Below are 24,388 nucleotides of genomic sequence, written 5' to 3' on the forward strand. Positions count from 1 at the left end.
GTTTTCATAGAGAGTTTATCTGATGCTCTTTTTGCCATATCTCATGGTCATTTCATGATACATTATTTAAAGTAAATGAGAGATGAGAAAATCAGTGGCATCTGGTGCATGAAGTAACTATATAAGAAGCTTTGTGGTGACTTGTGTTGCAGGCCAGTGAGTGGTTATGGAATGACTGGTGGTGTCTTTGAAATACCATTTATTAAGTAGTCTGAAAGTTTGAGAGAAAGAGTGAGAATAGTGTGGTGAAATAGATCTAAGTTACTGTGTTTTATGTGGTCTCCTTTTTACTTTATTGGCTTTTTTTTGTACTTTCTTCTTTATTCTTGCCAATTGGATCCACAGAGGAGCCTCTTCTTTTTTCTTAAAAGTTCACAACTTATGAATTCTTTAATGAAGCCACTTAAGCAGGAGCAATCTGATATTAATAGGGAAAATACAGTATTAGTACACCAGCTGTGTACTTACCAATTAGTACTTTCTCTAGTGTAGTGTTGGGAGCTTTTGTTGTTTTGTTTCTGATTGGGTTTTTTTTAAAGCTGGTGTTAAGTACTTGTGTTCTTCTACTTGCTTGCGATGTAGTACTCAATGTTCTTTCCTGGGCAAGGCAGGTGCATTCAGTGTGGGAAGCTGGGAAGTATGGAGTGGAAACTCCTGGGTGACTGCATTGCTTCCCACTGTTCTGATATGCATGCGCAGCAGTCATGAGTGATGGAACAGGAAGAGTTTAATACCTTATTATAGACACTGTGCATATCTATTACACCAGTTGATAACCAGCAGATGTTTGAATGTGCTGATATATTTTTTTTTCCCCACAAATTTGAATCAGAATTTACTGGGGAAGACAGAGGACGACTGAGGGGAATGATGAAGTATATTCTTTGAAACCTTTCTGCACTTAGTGAAGTTAATTTGACCTCTTTTTCCTTCCTACACAGAAGAGTCTGAGCTGTAACCTTTTGTCTCTTGACCCAAAAAGACACTACAGCCAAAAGTCATGAGACTAAGGTTCTAACAAACTATGATTTTTCCATCTGTTCCACAGCTTTGAAATTCTTATATCTGTCTTATGAGCATTGAGTGAACAATATCATTGACCAAAAATTGGTTGCATTTGAAACTTGGTGGTTTCAGCCCATCTTTATAGTGATACTGTAAGCCTAATTTAAAACTCATCACAAATACCTTTTAAATTTTGGAAGTTTTTTCCCCCGTGGGAAATTAGAAGAGACTTAAGTTTTACAAACCAGTTGTTTGGTGTCATTGTGCATGATTCCGTTCTTCTTATAAAGAGTTTGGGGTTCTGAAAAAAGCTTTTGATATTTACTGGTTTTAATGAGAAAGCTGATCCTAGACTGCTTTAGTATTGGTAAAACATGCTAAGAATAAAGCAATTTCTTAATTTTCTTGGACAAAATGCTGAGGTAAACATGCTAAATTCTCGTGCTTCATGGAAAATTCCCATACCTGGACATTCTTCTCCCTTAGCTGAGTTAGGACTCTGAATATGAAGCTGGCAAAACTGATATTAAAGGGATGTTTTTAACAGCAGGGGTTAGCTATCAGTGCCTTCTCCTGGAGAGATAAGAGTAGATTTAGTGCTTGGTGCTCTAAAAGATAATTTTTGTATACGTTAATGGACAAGATCCTGTAATTTACCTGCAGGCATCAGGAAAGCATTAATAGTTTATTCAGAGTCCTAAAATAAACTGAAATCATATAACTCGCTCCATCATAAATTAACCTCCCAAGATCTCTGATTCTCCTTTATCAGGAAAAGGACTCTTAGAGAGAGTAAAAGTTTTTGGAAGATGTAGTTTCTGACCTCACTGCTCAATGCTGCTCCACAGGAAATTATATTCATTCATTCTCAGTGTAATGCTGTTGTACTGGTCCTGAGTTGACCAAGTTTTCATTCTTATTTCTAATGTGTTCTTAAGAGTCATTTTTATAGGTCTTTGAATTTTCTTACCATGTGATTGTTTCAATTCAGATTCAGTTTTCAGTTGTTTTACATGGTAAACAATTGTTTTCATAGTGTTTAAATTTGCAATTTTTGATTGTTTACATGGCAGACAATTGTTTCCTTAACAATTTTCTGTATAGGAGGAAGTACATGAACCTATATGGATATAAGTAAGAGGACAGACAAAGGTGGAACACACTCAAGATAAAATTGCCCACTTATTTGTGTTTGTATATGATAATATGCTGTGGAAGTGATTGTAAAGATTTTCTGCAGTACAGAACCATCTTTTTAGCAAGTTACATGTTAAGTATTTCCTTTCTTTTCTTGGAAAACTGTTTATATATGGTTAAGGACCTAGGAAGTAATCAAGGCACTATCTAGTTTATCCAGTTCCTGGTATGTGAGGTAAGGGACAAGAAAAAAGAAAGAAAAAGAATGTGTAGAAAAAGTGTGCTTAAAAGAAATATCTCTATCAGGATATTTAGTGTTAGATAATGTCCTTGAACTCTTCTGTGTGATCATTCAAGACTGCTAATACTCCAAAAGGGGTTTTACAGCCTTGTCATTAAATGATCCCTGAAACCACTGTCCAGCGGTTTTGGAAGCTCTGTGCTGCTTTATGAGTAGGAGTTTCTACTAAAAAACTTCTTCATGAGGATTTGACTCAACAGTAGAAAGACAGTATGCAGGCATATTATGAGTGTGGGGTTGAGACTTGAAAGATGTCAAGTTTGGGATTTGAGCTGAGTGCTATGTTGGTCCCTAACTGTTTACTTAATTCTGCCCTACTGCTTGTCATACAGGACTTCATTTAGTTTAAGGACTATATTCAATGTGAAAGTTGCATCTGTAGGATTATATTCAAAGCCTATGAAACTGTAGTATGGTTGAACCTACTCATATTTACTATTAGCCTGTTTTCTTTTCAGTGGATCCTTAGTGATTGTTCTTGCTTCTGTGAAACTGAAATGCATATTAGCTGTTAATTTGGAATTCAAATAAGGCACTACCATCATTGGAAAGTTGACATGCTCAGGATTTGGAATACTCTTGCTGATATCCTCTAACTTTTGAAAACCTTTTTAGAAGTAATTTGCTTTAATGACATACTTAAGACCATCTTTTTGGGTACCAAAAACTAATGGGATTTCAACCTTAGTTTATTGTGTCTGAAATGTAGACTTAATTAGTTTTCTAACCTACTAAGCTGTAGATAGGTCTTAATATGATTTGTGCTGAAGCAGTTAAAGGTTTTAACTTAACTGGTCAGATAGATACCTGCCCATAAATACACGTAGATGAAAACACTGATAAATTGAAGTCTATTTTTGGCTCAATTTTAACAAAGCTTTTCAGACAGCATTTCTCAAAGAAGAGTTACGAGTTTCGGGAATTGTGAGGTAAAAATTAGATATTACTTTCTGAAATCATCTTTTACCACTCTTGATTTCAGTTGTGACTGAAAGTGTTCCAGCAGGACAAACTTAAAAAAAAAATGCACTCCCCTATATCTGAAAATGTAGAATTTCTCCAATTTAATTTGTTTCTGTAGACACTGAGTACTGAGTGTTTTCAGCCTTCCTATACTGTAATGCCTTGTAGTTTTACTATTTTAGCTAGACTTTTTCTTCATCTGATATAACTTGCACACATACTTATTTGGATTTAACGAGTCTTCTCTGTTTTCCCTAATAGCATTTGCTTTGAGGAAATGAAGGTTATCAAATGTTTAGATGAGTCTGACATATCTGTAAAAAACCCCTTTATTACACAAATAAACTGACATGTGCTGTCGGGTTCATTTTTGATTAGCTGTGTACAGTTTTGAAGTAAAACAGCAGTAAGTGTTTTAAATGGAAATGTTTCTGGATTTTATTAGAATTATGAAATAAGTACTTTTTTTTCAGACTGGATGACATACACCATCTTTAAGTTATCAGATGTGTTTGTTTGGGAATAGGCAAGGAAAGTTATCTTGGGGTTTTTTGGGGGTTTTTGTTTGTTTGTTTGTTTTTAACACTGTAACCCTTTACCAAACAGAATAGAAAGTGCATGTTGCATTTTTACAACTCATTACTCCAATGGGATTGTATTACTGTAGTACAGAACAGATTATCTTGCATTCTGGGAAAGAAAGAGTTGTTATTAAAAAAAGAAAAAGAAAAAAGAAACTGAGGTATGTTTGTATCCAAACTCAATTTTCTGCCATCAAATGTCATTTTTTTTTATACTAGTGAACTGTCAGAACAGTAAAGAATCGCTATGAAAAAGTTAGTATCTGTATTTGTGAGATAATTGCCTAATCTTGGGTCAATGTGGAAAAAAAATGTTGGTCTCTCTGCTATTTCAGATTGTTTCCAGTTTTAAAACTACAACATCAAGGGCAATCTGTCAACTGGTAAAGGAATATGTTGGCCACAGGGATGGTATTTGGGATGTCAGTGTCGCGAAAACTCAACCAGTGGTGTTGGGAACTGCATCTGCTGGTAAAGTTTTGTGTTGCTTGAATCTTTAAAAAACTCTGTTTTTCTCTCTAAGCTACGGCAAATGTAGCTGAAAGGGTGGATTTAAAGAAGTTCAGTAGCTGAAAAATTCTTAAATTGGAGTTTTCTTGAAACATGTAACCTTCAGAAACTTCAGGTGTCTTTGTTGATCTTTCTAAAGTATGTGCCACTTCCATGAAGGTCACGCTGTCCTTAAGAATCAACTCTAGCCTGTTGGATGGTACAAATGGGTGGATGAGGGAGCTGCTTACTTGGAGAGGTCTTGCACAAAATGCTATTTGACTGTATGCAGAGATCCCTGCAGACTTTGTATCATAATATTGTTTAGCCTTTGTTTTATAAAAGCTGTAATCATAGTTTGCATATTCTTGTATTCTTACATTAGTCTGGCTTTTGCCTGAGAGAGGCAGCACTTAATTTTCAGTTCCTACTAACTTACTAGATTCCTTCCTTCCCAGTTGAGAGGGAACAGATACTAAGAAATAAATCACTAAATCTATTATAATTGAAAAGTTTTTCCAAAAGTTTTGGAAAATTATTAGGGAAATAAACCATAAGCAGTTAGAATTTGTCAGTTTGAAAGGACAGGACTTTGAAGCTGGAACAGAATCTGAAGATACTTACTGGACATAAATAATAAGGATCAGAAACCTCTGCTTCATAAACTGAACTGTTACAATTTTGTCTTTGTGTGGGACATTTTGTCTTTTTTGTGATGTATCTTGGAAACAGCCATTCTCCAATTGAGTATTAAGGTTCTCCCCACTAACAAGTACTTGCATTAATTATTTATTTTGAGGTGTGTCAGGATAAAGGAGTGGCATTTGGAGTGATTTCCTTTTTAAAGAAGTTTCTGTAGTGCTCTGCAGTGAGCTCCATGCATTTGAGACTCATGCAGGAAGTAAATAGTCTGTGTGTAGAACTCTTGTTTGTAGTGACTTCCTGAGTTTTTCACCACTGAATGCCCTGTTCTTTCTGAATCTTGTGATACACAGTTATACATAAGTGTGTAATCAAGTCAGGAAAAAGATCAAAAGTAGAATTTCCTTTCAGTATTTCCTGTGAATGAATGTGTTTGGGACAGCACCTTTGCCTTTTTGAGGGGTATGTGTATTAAATTGTAATGATAGGAAGCTTTTGTATTTTATATATAAGGTGTTAATCAAGAGGGTTTAGCTTGTTCTGTGTTTGAAATGTATTCTGTATGGTATGCATTACAGTCAAAGATAACTTGATTGTTGAATCATGTAAAAGTGAGAACCATTTGTAACAGTATTTACAGCTACTTTTCATCTTTGTAGATCACACTGCTTTGCTGTGGAGCATAGAAACAGGGAAGTGCCTTGTCAAGTATGTAGGGCATGTTGGATCAGGTAAGACAAGGGCATATTGTGAAAACTGGAAATGTTGTATGGGAGGGGGAAATGTGTTTTGGACAGCTACAAAAATGTTTACTGCAGTTTTGTTTGCAGGCTTGCCAACACTATTAACAAGTCAATTGTGAAGTTCCACTAACCTTCTTACAGAGAATGTTTTGTAATATGATTCTTCCTTGGAGGGACATATTAAGACAGTTCTCTAAATGTAAAATGAGTAACCAAGTCCATAGAAAGAAATCTGCAGGCACAATTAAGACACTCAGAAGTTAAATATCAGAACTCATTGAGGTCTCATGCATATGCAGCAGAGAAACTTATATAATTAGAAATTGCAAGATCTGTGTTATATTTGGGATACAAAGTACAGATGCTGGGTGAATATCTGTTTGCACTTCTTTGTTTAGTACACAATCCTGTATATAATTTATTGCAAAATATTAAAGTTTTGTTTTGAAGGCAATTCAAAATAGGCATTTGTCTTCCTCTATACCAACATGAACATTTTGGACATGGTGTTTTTAAACCCCTTCTTGCGTGTAGAGGTACAATTCAGTGAGTGTTTTTTATCTTAATTTTTGATGTTCAATTTGACAAGCACCTCATTAGGTGTTTTCTGTCTCATAATGGGTTGCAGTATAGGGTTTTATAGACCAAAGGTAGAGAAGTTTTGCATAGCTTTAATTTGCTGTTGAGAGTGTAGCACTTTGATCATACCCTGGAGTGATGCACCCAGAAAATGAGGCAAAGATAGAGATAGAATTAAGTTCTCCAGAGAGTGGTCTGCTGCTTCAGTCATAGTTTCTACTTTTTTTTGCCTGCTATATGACTACTAGCTTCTACAGCACAAAGATACTAATAGATGCATAGAAACAGCAGGTAACACTTTAATTTGTTCAGATATCTTGAGTTGCTTGCTGTGTGGAGAGGACACCTTTAGCTTCCAGAAAATCACATTTAAAACCTTTAATCACTTACATTTTCGTGCTGATAACTATTTTGTTTTTAAATTGCTATTTGGATAACCATGAAAATAATAAAAGTTCTAACCTGTACTTAACGGTAGTGTGTAAACAAAATTAAAAACCATTAGACAACTATACTTAATAAAAATATTTACACATATAAAAATAGTATATTTTACTAAAATTTGCCTTTGCATGTCTGACAATTGATTTGAAATAGAACAAAGGTGTTGGGTGCCAGCAGTTGGTTCACTGTTGGATTAGTTCAGTGTGAACAATTTAGAGAATATCCTGTTAGGCTCATTATAACACATTCTCCTGACAACATAAACATCCCTTTTACTTGTATGATGGATGGAACTGATTTCTAAGTTCTTTCTTGATGAAGTGTTGAAGAAGAGCATACGGATTTTGCAAATGAAAGTGCTCAGTGATGACAAGTAATTGAATGTTAGGCACTGAAATACAAATGAAGAGTAGCTTTGTAGGCCAATAGAATTCTTGCAGGACTACTTTAAAGCAATCATGTTGATTTTGTATATGGTTGCAGAACTGAAATATAATTTGTAATATTTGCATTAGGCTCTTAGGTATTTGTTCTTGCAATCTTAAATTATAAGCAGAAAGTTGATGGCCATATATAGTAATTTTTCATTATATTAAAAATAGTTACAAATACATAGATTCTCCTTATGGAAATCCAGAGCATTATCTCCTGACACATGATTATTTCAATGTGGTTTGATTATCCTCTATAACATGAAACAGTTGTATTCAGAAAACAACTTACTAGAAAATGTGTTATTGTATAACTGCAGCTGCTGTCCTTGATACGACATAGATTTATGTGCTTTATCTCACCTAAAAGATTGCTACACTACAAAAACTACTTAAAACTGAAGTCTTCTTGTTTTTTTCTGTGCTTTTAATAATAAAACATTCTGAAAGAATTTTTTTACTATACTAGCTTAAAGCTGTACTTTGTTTCACACAGTGAATTCCATAAAGTTTCATCCAACTGAACAAGTGGCTCTTACAGGTATGTAAAGTTTTTTCATGTGTTGAGTATGTTAATCATGATGGGTAAACAAATGTCATTTACTAGTGTCTTTTTGGTCATAGCTTCTCTCTCTACTGCTTTGTCAATAATCCTTGTTGATTGAACTATCTTTATATTTTAAGATGTAACAGATCAGATCTAGATCTTCCTACCCGTGTTTGTCATATTGTTGTCATTGTGCTTACCTGCTCCAAACCAGACACTTGGAATCGAACATCAGCTGAATGTTTACAAGTCCATGGGGCCTGATTGGATTCCGTTTTGAGAGTACTGAAGGAGCTAGTGGATGTTACGGCAGGACCCTTCCTGTTCATCTACCAAAGGTCCTGGGAGTCTGGGGAGAGGCCCCTGACAACTGGAAGCTAGACAGTGTCATTTTACTTTACAAGATGGGTGTGATGGAAGACCCAGGGAAATACAGACCTGTTAGTCCCACCTCAGTTCCTGGAAAAAATCCAGAGGAGATTATACTTGGTATTGTTGGAAGGCATTTAAAGAATAATGCAGTAATCAAGCACAGTCAACATGGGTTCACAAAGGGAAAGTCCCATGCAATCACTGGATACAGTTTTTGTGGGTTTGGTAAGGGTTTTGATACTGTCCCTCATAGCATCCTTCTGGACAAGTTGCCCCTCTGGGATATGCAGATTTGTGGTCTGCAGAGTGAAGAATGGCTGAAGGGCAGAGCTCCAAGGATTGTAGTGAGTGGGACTACATCTATCTGGCAACCATCAGCAGTGGTATTGCTCAGGATTCAATTCTAAGGCCAATCTTGTTCAGTGTATTTATCAACAATCTGGATGAAAGAATTGAATGCACCATTATCAGGTTTGCCAGTGATACCAAACTGGGAGGTGCTGTTGACTTTCTTGAGGGACAAGATGCCTTGCAGAAGGATCTAGATATATTGGAGCATTGAGAAGTGATTAATGGGATGATTTTTAACTAGTCCAAATGCTGGAATTTGCACCTAGGACAGAGTAATGCAAATCAGGAGAGAAGTAGCTGGAGAGCAGCCCTGCAGAAAGGGATCTGGAGGTGCTGGTTGACAGCAGGCTCAATAGGAGCCATCAGTGTGCCCTGGCAGCCAAGAGGGCACCATGTAACCAGCCAGTCAAAAGAGGCGATTATCCTGCTGTATTCAGTGTTTATGTGGCCTCACCCCGAGTGCTGTGTGCAGCCCTGGGCACCACAGTTAAAGAAGGATGTGAAGGTCTGTCCTCGAATGCATCCAGAGGAGGGCAACACAGCTGGTGAAAGGACTGGAAGGCATGTCCTATGAGGAGCAGCTGAGGACTTCAGGTTTGTCTAATTTGGAGAAAAGGAGACTGAGGGACTCTCTGCAGCCTCTTGAGGAGCAGTCATGGAGATGGAGGTGCTGGTCTCTTTTCCATGGTATACTGTGATATGATGGGTGGGAAAAGTTTAAATCTGTGCCAGGGAAGGTTTAGGCTGAATATTAGGAACCATTTCTTTACCAAGAAAGCGGTCAAACACTGGAGCAGTCTTTCTAGAAAGGTAGACATGCCCTGAGCTTGTCAGTGTTTTAGAGGCATATGGACAGTGCCCTTAATAATACGCTTTAACTTTTGGTGAGCTTTGAATTGATCAAACAGTTGGACTAAGATGATCATTGTTGTTTTGAAGTCAGGAAAGTAACTGTTGATGTTGAGTCTTGCTTACCAAAAAGGTCACAATGGTATCTGTTAGAAAAAGATACCACTCAGTATTGCCAAAGGTAATGTTAAAGCTTGTGTTTGTTGTCTCTGGAAATGCTCTTATTAAGTCTCTCTCTTTTTACCTCTCTTGTCCCTGTGCAGCATCTGGAGACCAGACAGCTCACATCTGGAGATACATAGTACAGTTGCCTACACCTCAGCCAACTGCAGACTGCAATGTAAGCAGTCATCTTACTGCAACTAAAGTAATTGCACAGCAATTTCATCAGATATGGGTTTTATGATAAGACTGAATGCTTAATGTATACATAATTAAAGCGTTATGTGATTTCAGGATTGCAAAAGGTGGAATTTTAAGGTTTTTAGTTTAACATGCAAATTTCAGCCTTTCTTTCAAGAAAGGCTCACTTCATGTTTTCAAAGATATATGCTGCAGAATAGAATATGCAGCTTCAAGTACATTAATTGTTCAAGGTAATACTTGTGTAAGTAACTGAACCGTCAAGTAATTTTTTTGGCATTAATTCAAATAATAAATAATAATGTTCAAAAACTAGTTATCCTTGTAGCTTGACCTACCTGTACTAGCTGTTGTTGTTAAGAATTGGAAACTGATGCTAAAGACCTGTATTTCTGAGATTTATTTAATTGTACTTTTATTGATGTCTAATCGACCCCTGCCAGCACTCATCACACTATCTGATGTTGTCCTCAGGCTTTTATTTAGTCAGCATTTACTGTAGACTGTCAACTGCTGTATTTGACTTCAGTGCACTCTTACTGAATTGTCAAGACAAACATGGTTTGTAGCATGAGCTCCACAGTAAGCCGAGTAGGGGCAAGAGATAGTTGTATGAGAGAGATTTCTGAATGGAAGAGGTTTGGTTCGGTTTATTTGATTTGGCATTTCTGTTTTGATAGAGCAGTGCAAATGTTATCTTTTTCACATCCAAATATCATGAAAGAAAAGTATATTTGTCTTGCATAAGTGAAATAGGGTTCAGAGATTGATGCTTCAGGGTTAACAAATTTATTTTGCATCCAGTTTGCATCTGCAGTGCATGACCACGATGAATTGACTGTCAGGCAAATATTAATGTCATGATTTTGATTCTAATGGATAAAAACATGACTGTAAATCATTGTCTTCCCAAAGATTAAAATAGTGTTAGATGCCTTCTACCCTTCAAAATTGAAAACAGGCCCTTGGTACATGTTCTGCAACAAAACTCAAGGGTAATACATTAAGGGAATATAAAAAGACTTACCAGATAGTAAAGAGATACTAAGAGCTAAACAGTTTGGAAGAGATCTTAAATTGAAGTAGTTAGTAAAGCTGCATTTAACTCACTGGTATTATTCCTCCCACTGAGGTTTTGATAGTGAGTACCTAATAGGTGAGATTCTACAGAATCACCCACATTCACGTTAAGGAGACAGGGAAATATTTATACTGCAAAACATGGCCTTGAGACATTCCTTCCCTTTTATTATAAGTCTTTTTTCCTCTTACATTTTATAGCAAATGTCTGGAGAAGATGAAGTTGAGTTCTCAGATAAAGATGAACCTGAAGGAGATGGAGATGGTTCTAGTGATTGTCCCACTGTCAGAGCCCCACTGACTTCACTCAAAAGCCATCAAGGAGTGGTCATAGCAGCTGACTGGCTTGTTGGGGGGAAACAAGCTGTGACAGCATCGTGGGATAGGACAGCAAATCTGTATGATGTGGAGACTTCTGAACTTGTCCATTCTCTTACAGGTATTTGTTCACTCACAAAAAGATAAATTGGTGGTATATTTTTATACGTGAGATTTTTCTTGTAGCTACTAGAGCAGTGGGAAACACAAGTAGGTTCCCTGGAGTACAATATGAGGGTGTACAAGAATTTAGCTGCTGCTCGTTGTTTTAATGATTTCTGAAATCCCAATCTTGAAAATCCTCCGAGCAGGAATTAGTGTTCTTTTGACCTTGTGATTTAACCTGTGAAAGTAGTTGTTTCAAACTGAATGTAGCCAAATTCTAGTTCTTGTAAAATGGTTTTGCTGTGTTCATGGCATATTAAGTAGCAATATCCTATTGCTACTTAATAGTAATGTGAAATGAGTAGTTTTTTTGCTTTTAAATACAGTTTCAACTTTTACAGCAGTAGTAACATTCAAGTTCAGAATGATGATTATTATTCTTTTCTATTTGAGGGGGGGAAGGAAAAATCATCAGCATTTCATTCCAAGTGTATGTGGAAATGAAAATTCTTATTTTCATTACCTTACATGTTTTCACTTGTGATTGTAGGGCATGACCAAGAGCTAACACATTGTTGTACACATCCCACCCAACGTCTTGTGGTGACATCGTCACGTGATACAACCTTCCGTCTCTGGGATTTTCGAGATCCTTCTATCCATTCTGTGAATGTCTTTCAGGGCCACACAGAGTAAGTGACAGTTGCTTTTCAGGTTTTTACAAGTTCCAAAAGTATAAATGTATTCAGTTGCTATCTGAACAAAATTGTTCCTGTGCTGTTTTTGAGGTACTGAGTTAATTCCCCTGTTTTATGAGACTGATTTTCACATTTTTTCACTGATTTCCTCTTTCAAATGTAACAGCAATACTTAATTTCCAAAACAGCAGCCAGGGCTCTTGAATATGATATTACTTATATGGTGAAACTCCTTATGATTAAAAGTAATTTAAGGTATGAGGTTGCTTTTGGCACCAGTTAGGCCTGTAGTTTAGGGATACTGCTGTAATGCAGCTGATCAAGCAGATTACCTCTGCTTCTCATGGTATTGAGTGTGAAATAAAGACGACTTCTTTGGAACCATAGAATGGGTGGGATTGGAAGGGACCCTAAAGATCTTTTAGTTCCAACATCCCTGCCATGGGCAGGGACACCTTCCACTAAAGTAGGTTTCTCAAAGCCCCATCCAGCCTGGCCTTGAACACTTCCAGTGCACAATGCTTGTGCGCTGATCTTCTGTTAAAAGGAATGTATAGCTCAGTTGCATAAGTATCTGTTTTCAAAAGCCTGAGATAACTTTCGACTGGAAAGGGGAAGTGTTGGACTGCAACAAAACTGTTCAAGCTGATATTTTGTGTAAACAAGTCATTCTCTTTGATGTTAGTCTGTACATATAAGTGCATATGTTCTGTGAGCAGTAAAGAAAAGATGAAAAAGACAATCCTGGAAGAAAGGCAGTGACAGTAGGCAAATGTATGTAAATGAGCAGAACAACTCTTGTCAATGAATGTGCTCACTGAGTTATGTGATGACGTCAACCTTTGAAGATGACTTCCATTATGAAAGGTTAGTAGAGGCTGTTTGGACTTTTAAGGCAGTGTATTTAGAATATTTAGGAAGATGTCCAAATAATATCCAAAACTCCCAATCTCCTACTGGTAAGTCTTTCGAATAAGTTACAGGTTTATTTGAAAGGCTAAAGTTTTAAGTAATCATTCTGTTAGGATTCCTAGCAAGCAGCAGCATTGAGAAGCATATTCTTCTTTCCAAGGAAGAACAGGACTGTCATCTCAACTACTAGGAGTAATCTGGAGCTATTACATCAGTACAATCATGCAGTGTTTTATACTCAAGGGAGCACTTTTGTGCATTAAAATCAGATTTGGAGACAATCTAAATTATAATTTCTTCCAAGTTAAAATATTAAGTTAGTTGGCAGAGTCCAAGAGCAGTTTTTAGATGCGAAAAGTAGCACCACCTAATAGGTCCTCGCTTTTTGAACTTCAAATAGACTTTCCTGAACAGAAAGCTATTTGTTTGAGTTTTTTTGTGCTGACATCTGTGGAGGATCAGTTCCTCTTGAGTTGATACCATACGCTTTGTTTTTCCTCCTCCTTCTTTGTGTTCCCTCAGTGGAGGGGAGAAAACAAAGGCAGGATTTATTTTTACACTTTAAGCTAAAGCTTCTAATTTGTACATAAAATAAGAAATTAAATTAAGTGTTCTGGTTACCATGTTCTGTCAAAACAGTGGAACATTTTAGTGGAACATTTTTGGTTGCCAGTTTAGGCTTGAAGTTTTTATACTGGCTACTGTTGAGTATGGTCCTGAGAGTCTGCATCATGATATTTACTTACCTTTCTCTTAATCAAAGCTTGGATACATGGAAAATGTGAGAGCAACTTTCAAATACTTTACCCAAGGAAGTTAATAATTTTTAAAGATATTGGAGTGTTTGAAACTGACTGTTTCAGGAACAAATTTCACATCCTGTCTTCAGAAGAAAAGATGACTGTTGGTCCTAGTTCAACACAAACCCTACAAATATTTATTCACGTTTCTTTTTTTTTTCCCCAAGGTGTATTTTACATTCTATCTGAGTTTCAGTATCCACTTTCTCATTTTCCCAGCTGTTGGCTAGTTTATGTATCAAGTAAAACCTCTTTAAACCCCTGTGCACTGGACTCCTCAGCTAGATAAATTATTTGGTGTGTGAAAATCATCCCACATAAGTAACTTTCTTCTACTGATACAAGAGTAAACTTAATTTTGTGGTCTACATCATAGAGTTGTGTCACGTCATTATTTTCATACCCTTCTCTCTCTCTTTCTAGGATGACTTGTAAAAGTGTTTTCTGTCCATTGGTACTTGCATTTTTTTTTTCCCCTGAGATAATGCACTGCTTTGTCCCAGGGAATTTTTTGAGAGGAAGATGATTGATAGTGTTTTTTCCATGTGCGTGCTGAGGCTAGATGATGTTGGTCAGGGCAATAGTGCATACTGTAAAGCTGTTAGCTGGTATTTTGGCCTCTGTCACTGAGATCTATAAACTATGAGTGAGTTTATTGTTTGTGAAAAAAAAGAAGAGGCTTTGATCATCTTCTGAAGTCACTCTTATAATTGTCTTCATATTTGTGTTTGTCCATTGTATTGTCTGTCTCCATTTTCTTCTTTACATGTGTGAGGCTTTTCATAGACTTTTTCACCAAATACACTCTGGCTTCTAAGAGTCTCAAAGCTGACTGCAGTGGCAAAGGTTGTTTTGCCCTCTGTTTTGGTGATGATTGTGTTAGGAAAATGAGTGTTTCACTGAGGAATGCAGTGAACTCCAGAATTTTGCAGTCAAGATGTGCTTTGTCTGATTTAACTTTTAGTCTGTTATTGTACTGCGTATTAGCAAAATATTTTTAAATTGCTCTCAAATAACACTGAAACAGTCTTAACATAATGCAACAGAGAAGAAACTGTTTCATCTGTTGACTGTAAAATACATACACACAAGACATTTTTTGGCTTTCCCGAATATCTATTTGAATAATTTGCCAAGTTTTTTGTATTTTGATAAGCTCTTGGAATTAGTTCTGTAAACTGGATGTTAGTCATTAACGCCGATGATTTGAGGTTCTCAACCGAAGTGTTAAGAGCCTCTGGCTAAGCAGTACCTGATGAATCGCTGTCTAGAGCTCACAGTGCAGCTTTGTGTTTTCCTGTGTATGTCACCAGAACAACTCCTGATGCGTTAAAACAGTGAGATGCCAAACATCTCAATCCTGAGGCGAACATACGTTGTATATTGTGCCGTAACCCCCACATCCGATTCCATCGCGATACTCCACGTCTGAAGAGCCGCAGACCGCGGCCAGTCCCGCCGTCCCGCGGCCGGGAACCAAAGCGGAGCCGCCGAGCGCGGGGGCGCTGAGCGAGCGGCCCGACAGCGCGGGCGCGACCTCCGCGCCAGCAGGGGGCAGCGCCGCCCGCCCCCGCCGCCCAGCGCGGCACGGCGCTCGGCCGGAAGCGGGCGGCGGGCGCCGGCTTCTGCGGCTCTTGCAGCCGCCGGGGCTTCTGGCCGCGGGGCCTGCGCGGGGTGTCGCGGTGGAAGTGCGAGGGAGGCAGATGGATGGAGGCATTAAACTGCTCGGCAGTGCAGATTTTTCGACTCTGGCGGTGTTACGCTTTGTGTCTGTGTACTAAAGACATATGGACAGTGTAATTTGAGGCTTCTCTTCAGTAGTCTTGTCAAAACCGCATGTTATGTTGTAGCAATACAACAGAATGATGCTGGTGTCTTGAGAGACTAAAAGATCCTGTTATATACAGAGATTTTATAAATTTGACATGCAAAAATGGAGAACAGTTTATGTGCATTGCCTTGTTCAGTATCTTAGGTAAGCGGGCTAAGAAATCACCCATTATTCTGATGCTCTGAGCATATGCAAAGGCTGGGCTCAATGATTTTAAGTCTCTTACAGCTGAAAAAGATCTATGATTTTGTGATTCTGTAAATGCTTGCCTTATTAAAAGTGGAATGTTTCTTGCAGCATGTTCATTAAATCAACTTTCTGAGTTAGAGCCTCCAAAATTATGCAGGGGATACAAATTCCAGCACTTTTTTCCCAGGAGATACTGCTTTAAAAATACATATTTGATAATACATAGTACCAGCTGTTCTTGTGTTGAGAAAAGACTGAATTTAGATTGATTAGAACTCAAGTTGATCTAAGGTAGTGCTCTGAACAGCAAAATGCTTCTGGCATATACTTGGTAATTCTCATTCCAGCTTTTATTTGCTGACCTCTGCACAGCTGTCTTTCCAAGGTGGTGACCTAGCTGAACAACTCTGTCATTGATGTGCTCTTGCATAGGTACTTGATGAGCTTTTTTGTCTTTTCAAGTACTTTGCACGTGCTGTAGATTATCACAGTGTGTGGAGCCTTCAAAAATGTTCATGTTGGAAGTCTTTACCATTTGTAGCTAAAAAAAATAATCAGTCTGTATAGATTTTATACGTTCTGACAGTTCAGTAAATAAATGAACACCTCGTTGGCAACAGAATGCTTATTGGTTAGTGGATTCATATATATCTTTTAAACCATATGCTACTTTTGGAATATATTTGTAGTATGTTGGTGCTTATATGCAGCTGAAAAGTTGCTCAGTAAATACTGAAGTTTTTTGTTTTGTGCCCATCAAAGGTACACATTGGTTGGGCACATATCTACTGAAATGCTTGAATGAAAATGTGCAGAACTCACAAGTCTGGACTTCATAATATCAATTCTTCAAAGAATAAAATGTCTTCAGAAGCAACTTTCGATTACCATCCTTAAATGAATATGCTTTGTTAATGTTTCCTGATTGTTTAGTGTAAAGTTGTGCACTGGCTTGTCATGGCAATTAGATGCATTTTTGGCTTAAAAAAAAAAAATTGTGAGCAGATACTTTTGAGCTAAACAGAAGAAAGTTGCAAAATTTGTTTGACTTCTCAGACTTACTGATCTTTGTAGTTAGGTGTAGCTGGTGCATCAAATGTGAATGTGCATTGGCTGTTGAATCTGTATCTTTGTGTTACTTTCTGGGCAAACTTGGAGAAGAAATTGCTAAAAGCGGATCTCAGGTTGCTGTTGACAGAGCTGAACAAAGCAGCTTTTAGAACTTTCAGAATACAGCATACGCCTTCTTTCACTGGTTTTGTGGCTATAGATTTGAAGGGAAAGTTCCTGTTCATTTGCTGCCTGTATGTCTCTGAATATGGAGCTAGATGATGAGTTGTGCTTCATCCCGAGAGCTTTTGAAATTAAGCAGCAAGAAATATTTGCAGTTCTCTGACTCTTCATCTTCACACTCCTATGCTTTGTGTGAAAATGTGAACTAAATAATGTAAAAATACTTAAGCAGCAGCTGATTAGGATGCTGGGCTGAATTCTGACATTTAGTGAATTAGGAATTAATGTCAAAATGGCATTCTGTGTCAAGAGACTAATAATTGCTTTAGTTTCGTGGACACTCAAGTTTGCTAAGGTCAGATGGCCTTCCCAGATTCTTTATTCTGCAAGATTTCCTGGTATGTGTGTCTCTTGTTCTTGAAAGGCCAAGTCGTAGCAGGAGTGAAATGCTTTCTCTTCGGTCAGCAATCTATAGTTAGACATCACTGTTGGAAAGTAGCCTTGTTCTAGGTATCCTCAGCCTTACAAGGTCCCTGTTAGGTTATTCTTATTCAGCCATATTTTCTTTGGTGAAGCTAAAGCATATCTAGAGGTACTTCTAAAAATGCAAATGTTCTACATTTTGCCAAAAGATGAACTAGGAGAGGGAGACTTTTGTGCCAAACAATGTCACAATTTAGATGCTGTCAGTGCAGTCTGACCAATTTAAAGCATCTGTTCTTTTCAGGATAATGCTATTTATTCTTCAGCTATTAATGACATCACCGATGCTTTGTCTACCGTTTCTCTGTTGTTTCTAATCAAAGAATGCCTTAGGCATTTGCCATGTGTGGAGCTTGCAATCCAGCTTCTCTAAGAAATGCAAAATTTTTCTGAAGAAATTTTTTATTCTCTCTCCAAGCCTTACTGACTCACCACAAGATTCCGATGTTACTTTACTATCCCTACCTTGTTCTGTCTGCTGGGTTTTTTAAAAAAAATTCTCTTGCATTTCATTGAAGAACTTGCCTTTCAAACACTGTTCTGGTTCTCAGATTTGCATGTTGCATATTCTCTAAATAACGTTTATGACCCGGACTTGAAGCTCTAGAGTTAGCTTTTTAAAATTTTGTGCTTCTAAACGTACATATAAAAACCTTTTTGGTTTATATTTATTGCGTACTTGTGACAGAGCATGTTAGGTTTCAACAGTTTTTGTTGTTAGCTGCCTTATATTACTAAGTAGCTCAGACAAATGCTTGTTAGCTTCTGTGTGAATCTGTTTCTGGACAGACAGGGGTCAGCATGATTTGGATGCCCTCAGCTCATCCTAGTTACCTGACTCTGCTCTCTTGCACAGCTTGTATACCCTGTTTTCTACCTTCCTCCAACTCAATACTGTCATGGAGTTGTTGAAGTGCTGTAAAAGCAATTTGAAAGATTGTATTCTCTGATAGTTTTGTTTCCTTTATGTTCTTGAATCTTTTCTGTTGTCGTTTGTGAACTTCCTTGTGGTAAAAATTGCTTCCTAATTAATAAAGAGATACAAAAAATTGAAGAAATTATTCCTAAAGTTGTAGGAGTAAGTCGTTAAAACAAAAAGGCCTGTTGCTAAAAGATAAAAAATCTAAGTGATTTAGTTTGGGGAATGGGATATGTAAGTTAGAAAGTTTGACTGTATTTAATTTAGCCATTAGAGTTTTGTCAGTTATTAAAAACAAGATGTAGGCAATAAATCTGTATCCAGTTGCTTGTGAGTGCTTTAAGCTTCACTGGAGCAGGTGAATAGAATTTTAATTCCATTCTTGAATATGTGCACTAAAAAGATGCTATGATTTTTTTTTTTTTCCAAATGACCCACAGAAGAGCACAGCCAAAGGCCTTTTCTTTGTGTCTTGTTGAGTAGAGCATAATGCTTTACAGTGTAGTGTTACTCTAAAGCTTATGTAACACGTGTAGCAATACTGCAGGGATAAAGGGACTCTTTTATTCCATTGTGAATATAATGGAATTGATTTTTAAAAGATCTGCACCTTAACTAATTTGCTAACTTGCTGTTGGGTGATTCTCATGAAAACTAGTTATTGTTCTTATGCCTGTATCATTTTATTGTTTAAAGATAGCGAGAAAAGGAGATACTGGCAATTTTCTCTAAATGTCATGAAATGCCTATCTCTGGAATAGATGTTGATTTAAACTCTTAAAAAATGACTTTTCAGTGCTAAGTCATCTCAGAATTGCTCCTTCCTGCTTCTGTGTTAATTCCTTCATGCTTTGTTCTTAGCATTTCTCAAGTTAGAGGAAAAAACTCTCCTGGTATTTGGAGATAAATCCACAAACATACTTTGCGTGTGTAGCTCTTCCTAGAATCAGGTGCCTTTAGCACCTCTGAAACTGGAGTGTGTAATGAAAGGTGGAGGTGTTGTGCTTCTTACCTGGGACTCTTGTGGCCAGTGCTGTTGCCCTTTGAGATGGGCACACTCTTGTCCATATCTAGAAGTTTTAAACCCAAGTCACGGCTTCCCCTAGGCTGCAGGCTGCTCTGTGTGAGGATACATTTCCCCTAAAAGAAAAGCAACTGGTGTTCAGGAAATGCTGTCCCAGACAGAGCTTCCTTTAGCTTTACTTCCTGAATTTTACTACTTCAAACGTGACAGACGTATTTGAGCACTCAAATTTTGCTGTTTAACTACAGCTTGTTGTACGCTAAATATTTTTAGCAGAAAGCTCTGATTTGGTGTGTTTTCTCCAGAACTTCAGCCCTCACACAAATTAATGCTTATGAGTAGATGCCTTTTCACAGGCATGACAGCTTCTTGTCTCCCAGTGTTCAATGGTAAATCCCAGTACAGTTTGCAAAGGGAAATGGAAAGAGCAACGTTAACTTTTTTCTCTTTGGTGAATTGCCAGTCAGGGTTCTGCATCAGCATTTCATGGTCCAACATTTTCAACATTTTTTTTTTTCTTTTTCTGCCTTCCCCTATGTGTGAAATTTCAGCAGATTGTTATGCAAAACAGTTCTGTGTCTCAGTGTGACTGGGGAGACAGCTGTTGGGCCTAATGAGGAGTGCTAGCACTACAGTATTTCTGTTGATTGAGACCCACGGAGGGAGCAGGATGTTGGAGGCTGGGCAGTGGTGTGTGGTGAGGAGGTGCCACGCTGTCAGCTGGAAGTACACGCTCGGCTGCTTCCTGTGACAAGATAAATGAGTTTTACTGGGGTTTTGCGGAGGCTGAAGCTTTTCTGGAGAATAGTTGTAGCACACCAAACTCCCTGTGGGACCCAGAGTTTGAAGTGTCATAAGACTGCTTCCGCTTTGCCAGGTTGTTGGGCTTTTTTTTTTCGTGTCTTACAATACCTGTCATCTTTTTTGAGTTATTAAAAACCTAATGTCTTCTGGCATTCCATTAACATGGGGGCTGATGATCTTTCCTTGACAATTTTTATTAATTTAGCCAAGGGGGTGTTAACCACAATTTTAGCAGGGTTAGAACAAACTGAAGACTAGTATAAACAAAGTAATACTAGCCACATGAAAATACAGGGAAAAATCTTAATTTTTGTGGTATATGGGTGGGGTTAGGCAATGCTTTTGAAAGGTTATTGATATATTGGCTGCTCTGACAAATTCGTTCTTGCACACGGGCTTTGCTTCTCACCTTCCCCCTTTAGTTGAGCTGAAATCCTATTGTAGTGTATAAATACTTTCTTCTGGTTACTATTTTGTCTTAATTAAAACACCTTACAACTAACAGGAGATACATCTGTCTCACCTTAAGAGATGCCCCAGTTTGGAATAGCAGAGGAGACAAAGCGTGGCCTGTGGTTCATAAGAAAACCTATGAGCAGAGCACTTCCTCATGTTTTTGTTAGTTTAAATATATGTTGCTTTTTCTTTAACTCTATATATTCCGCTTGAGGAAAAAAAACACCAAACGAACCCCCAAAACCCACCTGATCTTTACTGAGATGAGAATCATGCTGGTAACTGTCCCCTGAGCTGTCAAGTTTATTAGAATGATACTGCTCTTGACCTTTCTAGACTTGGTATTAAGTTACTTAAATCTTGGCATCTTGCAGTCTTATTTTAAAAATGAGGCATCTCTGGGAATCAAATCAAGTGCACCTAGTGGTACACTTAGGAGTGTTATATTACTCTTACTGTAAGAGTAATGTTTCTTTTCCTAGAGCATAATACCTTGACTATTACTCAGTATACCCACATACCGTTTGCTTTGAAACTGTGATGAAAATTCTTGATCATAAACAATGTGTTCAGTAAAAAGTGATTTTATGTTTAGCCTTTGAATTCAAAGCTCCTTATGAAAAAGGCAGTTTTCATAGTCACATTTGTTCAAAAATAGTGTATATACCAGCCTGCAATGCCTTTGCAGGGATGGACTTTTTGGAGGGTGGGCAGAGGACTAAGACCACTAAACACCTTCAAAAATGTCACTGGAAATGCTGTGATAGCCTTTCCTTTGGCGTTCTGTCACTTACCCAGTGTTCAGAGACAACTACAGCAGAACTTCATTGCATTTTTATTTTACAGACTTTTTCTTAGTGTACCTAGAAAGATCTGAGTGAATAGTTAAACTGAAAACAGTACAGAAAAGGAGTTTGTTTTCTTTTGAGAGTCTTTTTGTTTATATGGGAGCAGTGAGGGTCGAGCTAACCTAGAGATGGCAATCTGTTTACATGATGATAGTTTTGAATGTGCTTTCACTTCAAAAATGATAAATCTAAGAATAAGATAAAGTTATGTGGGCAAAATAACTTAACTGTCAGTGTTTGACAGTGATAAGTGATAAAGAAGAACCAATATGAGATCAGAGAAACTGTAAAACTCTTCAGAGTTGTGAAGAAAAGCACACAAAATTGGGGTTATTTTAAGACATTTTCACAACATATTCAAGCTATAATTGCAATAAAAGATATGACAGAAAACCAAATTGACTTTGTGTGTTGGCAGCGGACTACTAAACTCTGTGTATTCACTCGCCTGCAGCCTTCCTATGGCTTGCATTCCTTATACTCTTGTGTACAAGGAAGTTTCCCAGTATATATGCAAAGGATGTACATTTAATAGTGAATTTTAAACGTATTGTTTCAAATGTGTTACAGCAGGATAGAATTCAGTCCAAGTCTGAAACATTTTACTGAGATATTTTTCAGGTTGTATAAAGAACTAGTGAGGAGAGAAATGGAGAGGTTGCTGAGGTTAATGGAGGTCAAGCTGGTGGAAGGTACGTTTGGTGCTAAGAACGTACCAACCCTATCTTGCAGTAACTTGACTATGTGAATGAGTTTTCTTCCCAAATGTGAAGGTGTCTGATGAAAGAGACTCATCAGTTTTGGCCTTCATGTATGTTTTAACTTTTTGACTTTTGGTGCATAAAGTCGGGAAAATGAGGTGAAGACCTCTTGGCTCTTATTGTAATCATTTCCCTGCTAGCTTAGCTGCATTATTAGACAATAATGCATTAGGAAACTTGGTGTCATGAATAAAATGGGCCTTTGTCCTAATTAAAACTTAATTTGGTGTCAATTTAAATTTAGAGGCTTGCATAAACTAGTCCATTGTGACCTGGCCAGTGCTAATCGTAATCAGCAACTTGAGTAGGGCATGAATTCAAATTTCTGCTGAACAACCAAAGTGACAGTAACAACTGACAACTTTAATGAAAATTAATAAATTCTAAGAAATTGATGTGCCTGACCCAAGTTACAGGATAGGTCATTAAATCAAATCTGTAGAAGCAGAGTTGGGAAGCATTCCCTCATGATTCTGGGGAGAGACAAAATGCTTTGTTAGTACATCGTGTGGGCAGGAAGTAACTGGCTTTGAGTTGAGAATTCACACAGTGTTGAAAGGAAAATTGTAATACAAAAACTTTAATTGGTTAGTATGAAATAATAGGTAAAAGATGTTTGAAAAGCTCATAGTTGTGAGGACTGTTCATTTGAGCTCAGCAGTATACTGTTCTCTGAAAGTACAAAATACAAAGAGAATCACACACTAAAATAAAATTCTGTATAGAATCTCTTCTGAAAGTTTGCACTTTTGATTGCTAGAAATATTCTTGGGAGTCTTTGTCTGGCTGCCCTTGTGCATTTATAGACATAATGGATAAAATTTGAAGAACTGTCTGGTCATGCTGCTTCCTACTGCTACTACTTGCCATTTATCTGACTCTCAGATTTTAGCTCCTTGTAAAACAGGAACAGAAATCACAATTAGAAATTATTAGTTTGACATAGCTATTAGTTTGACATAGCTGGGGGAGTTAAACTGGAAAGTCTGTAGATGTATTACAGCGTGTTTGGGGGTGTATAAAAAATAGCTTTAGGTGTATGTCTGATAGGTGTTATGGGTCTCCTCGGTGTCTTAGCTGTGAATGACAAATGCCTGAGGTTGTTCTACAGAAGTCTTTGGATGGAAAGTGAAAGAACTTGACTAGTAGTCTCAAACACTTCAGAGAGGAACAATTCTGCTGTATCCTAAGCCTACTGGACATACAGTAGACAATAAAGACCTTCAAAAGTGAATTAAAGTTTCAGGCCTGGATATGTTAAGCTTCTGTTAGGATCAGTGGAATGTGGGAGATGCCTCCAGAATGACTCTCCCAAGTTGAGCTGCTTGTCTAAGCACTGGGCCAGTCAAGCTCTGTATACCTTAAGTGACACAGCTTCTTGTAAGAATTGTTTTTTTTACTGTAGAATACCCAGTTGGAGTTTTTAATAGTTAAGGTTACTTTTATTTTTTTTATTTAAATCTTTTTAGAAAACTCCAGTTACATATTTTTTACCGGTGTTTTTACCTCCTCCCTCCATGAATGGCTCAGGGGGGCAGGGAGTGGGGATTTCAGTCAGTCTGTTCCTGACAGCTTCTGCCGTTTGTCCCTCCTCAGGACAGGTGGGCTCTGCACCAGTCCTCCCTGCAAGTCCGTGGGGTACCTCACACACACAGCAGCCCTGCACGGGCTGCTCCGATGCACATTTATCCCAAAGGCTGCAGCTCCTCTCTGCCTCTCGTGTGAGGCTGCTCTGCAGCGCACAGGCTCCAGCACGGCCTGCGCCATGGCCGCCTCCCTGCACAGTCCCTCGCCCGTCCGGGTGCACTCACATGGAGCTGCTGGTGGCTCTCAGTCCTGCCAAGGCCCTGCATGGGCTGCAGGGGTACAGCTGCATTCTCGCCACGGCTTGCAGAGCGGTCTCTGGTCTGGTGTTTCTCCTTCCTTCTTTGACTGTGGGGTCCATGTGGTCACCTCCATCTTGTATCACTCGTACACCTCCTACCAGCACTTCAAATTCCCATCCCTAAATAGTGATGACAGAGGTGCCAGATTGGCCCAGCCAGGCTGGAGGTGGGTCTGAACCCAGAAGCTGGGGGAGAGTCCGCAAACTCTTTACCGGGTCTTCACTGCAACCCGCTCCCCTAGTTA

At 38.0% G+C, this 24,388-nt stretch overlaps 1 protein-coding gene across 8 annotated transcripts in view; it reads left to right on the forward strand.

Moving 5' to 3' along the window:
• Positions 1 to 24,388, forward strand: part of WDR37 (WD repeat domain 37) — a 59,813-nt gene that overhangs the window by 22,407 nt on the left and 13,018 nt on the right. For 7 of the 8 annotated variants that reach the window (XR_009818740.1, XR_009818739.1, XM_061996354.1 and 4 more), the window contains 6 exons: positions 4,323 to 4,458; positions 5,778 to 5,849; positions 7,812 to 7,856; positions 9,698 to 9,801; positions 11,079 to 11,316; positions 11,851 to 11,992. Coding sequence is in view for 6 of the 8 variants with exons in the window: in XM_061996354.1 (XP_061852338.1) it covers positions 4,323 to 4,458; positions 5,778 to 5,849; positions 7,812 to 7,856; positions 9,698 to 9,801; positions 11,079 to 11,316; positions 11,851 to 11,992 (737 nt within the window). In the remaining 2 variants the exon portion in view is untranslated. The remainder of the gene's footprint in view (positions 1 to 4,322; positions 4,459 to 5,777; positions 5,850 to 7,811; positions 7,857 to 9,697; positions 9,802 to 11,078; positions 11,317 to 11,850; positions 11,993 to 24,388) is intronic. The other variant, XM_061996359.1, reaches the window with a different exon arrangement.

The sequence above is a fragment of the Colius striatus genome, chromosome 5 (assembly GCF_028858725.1).
Source record: "Colius striatus isolate bColStr4 chromosome 5, bColStr4.1.hap1, whole genome shotgun sequence".
NCBI classification, from domain to species: Eukaryota; Metazoa; Chordata; class Aves; order Coliiformes; family Coliidae; genus Colius; species Colius striatus.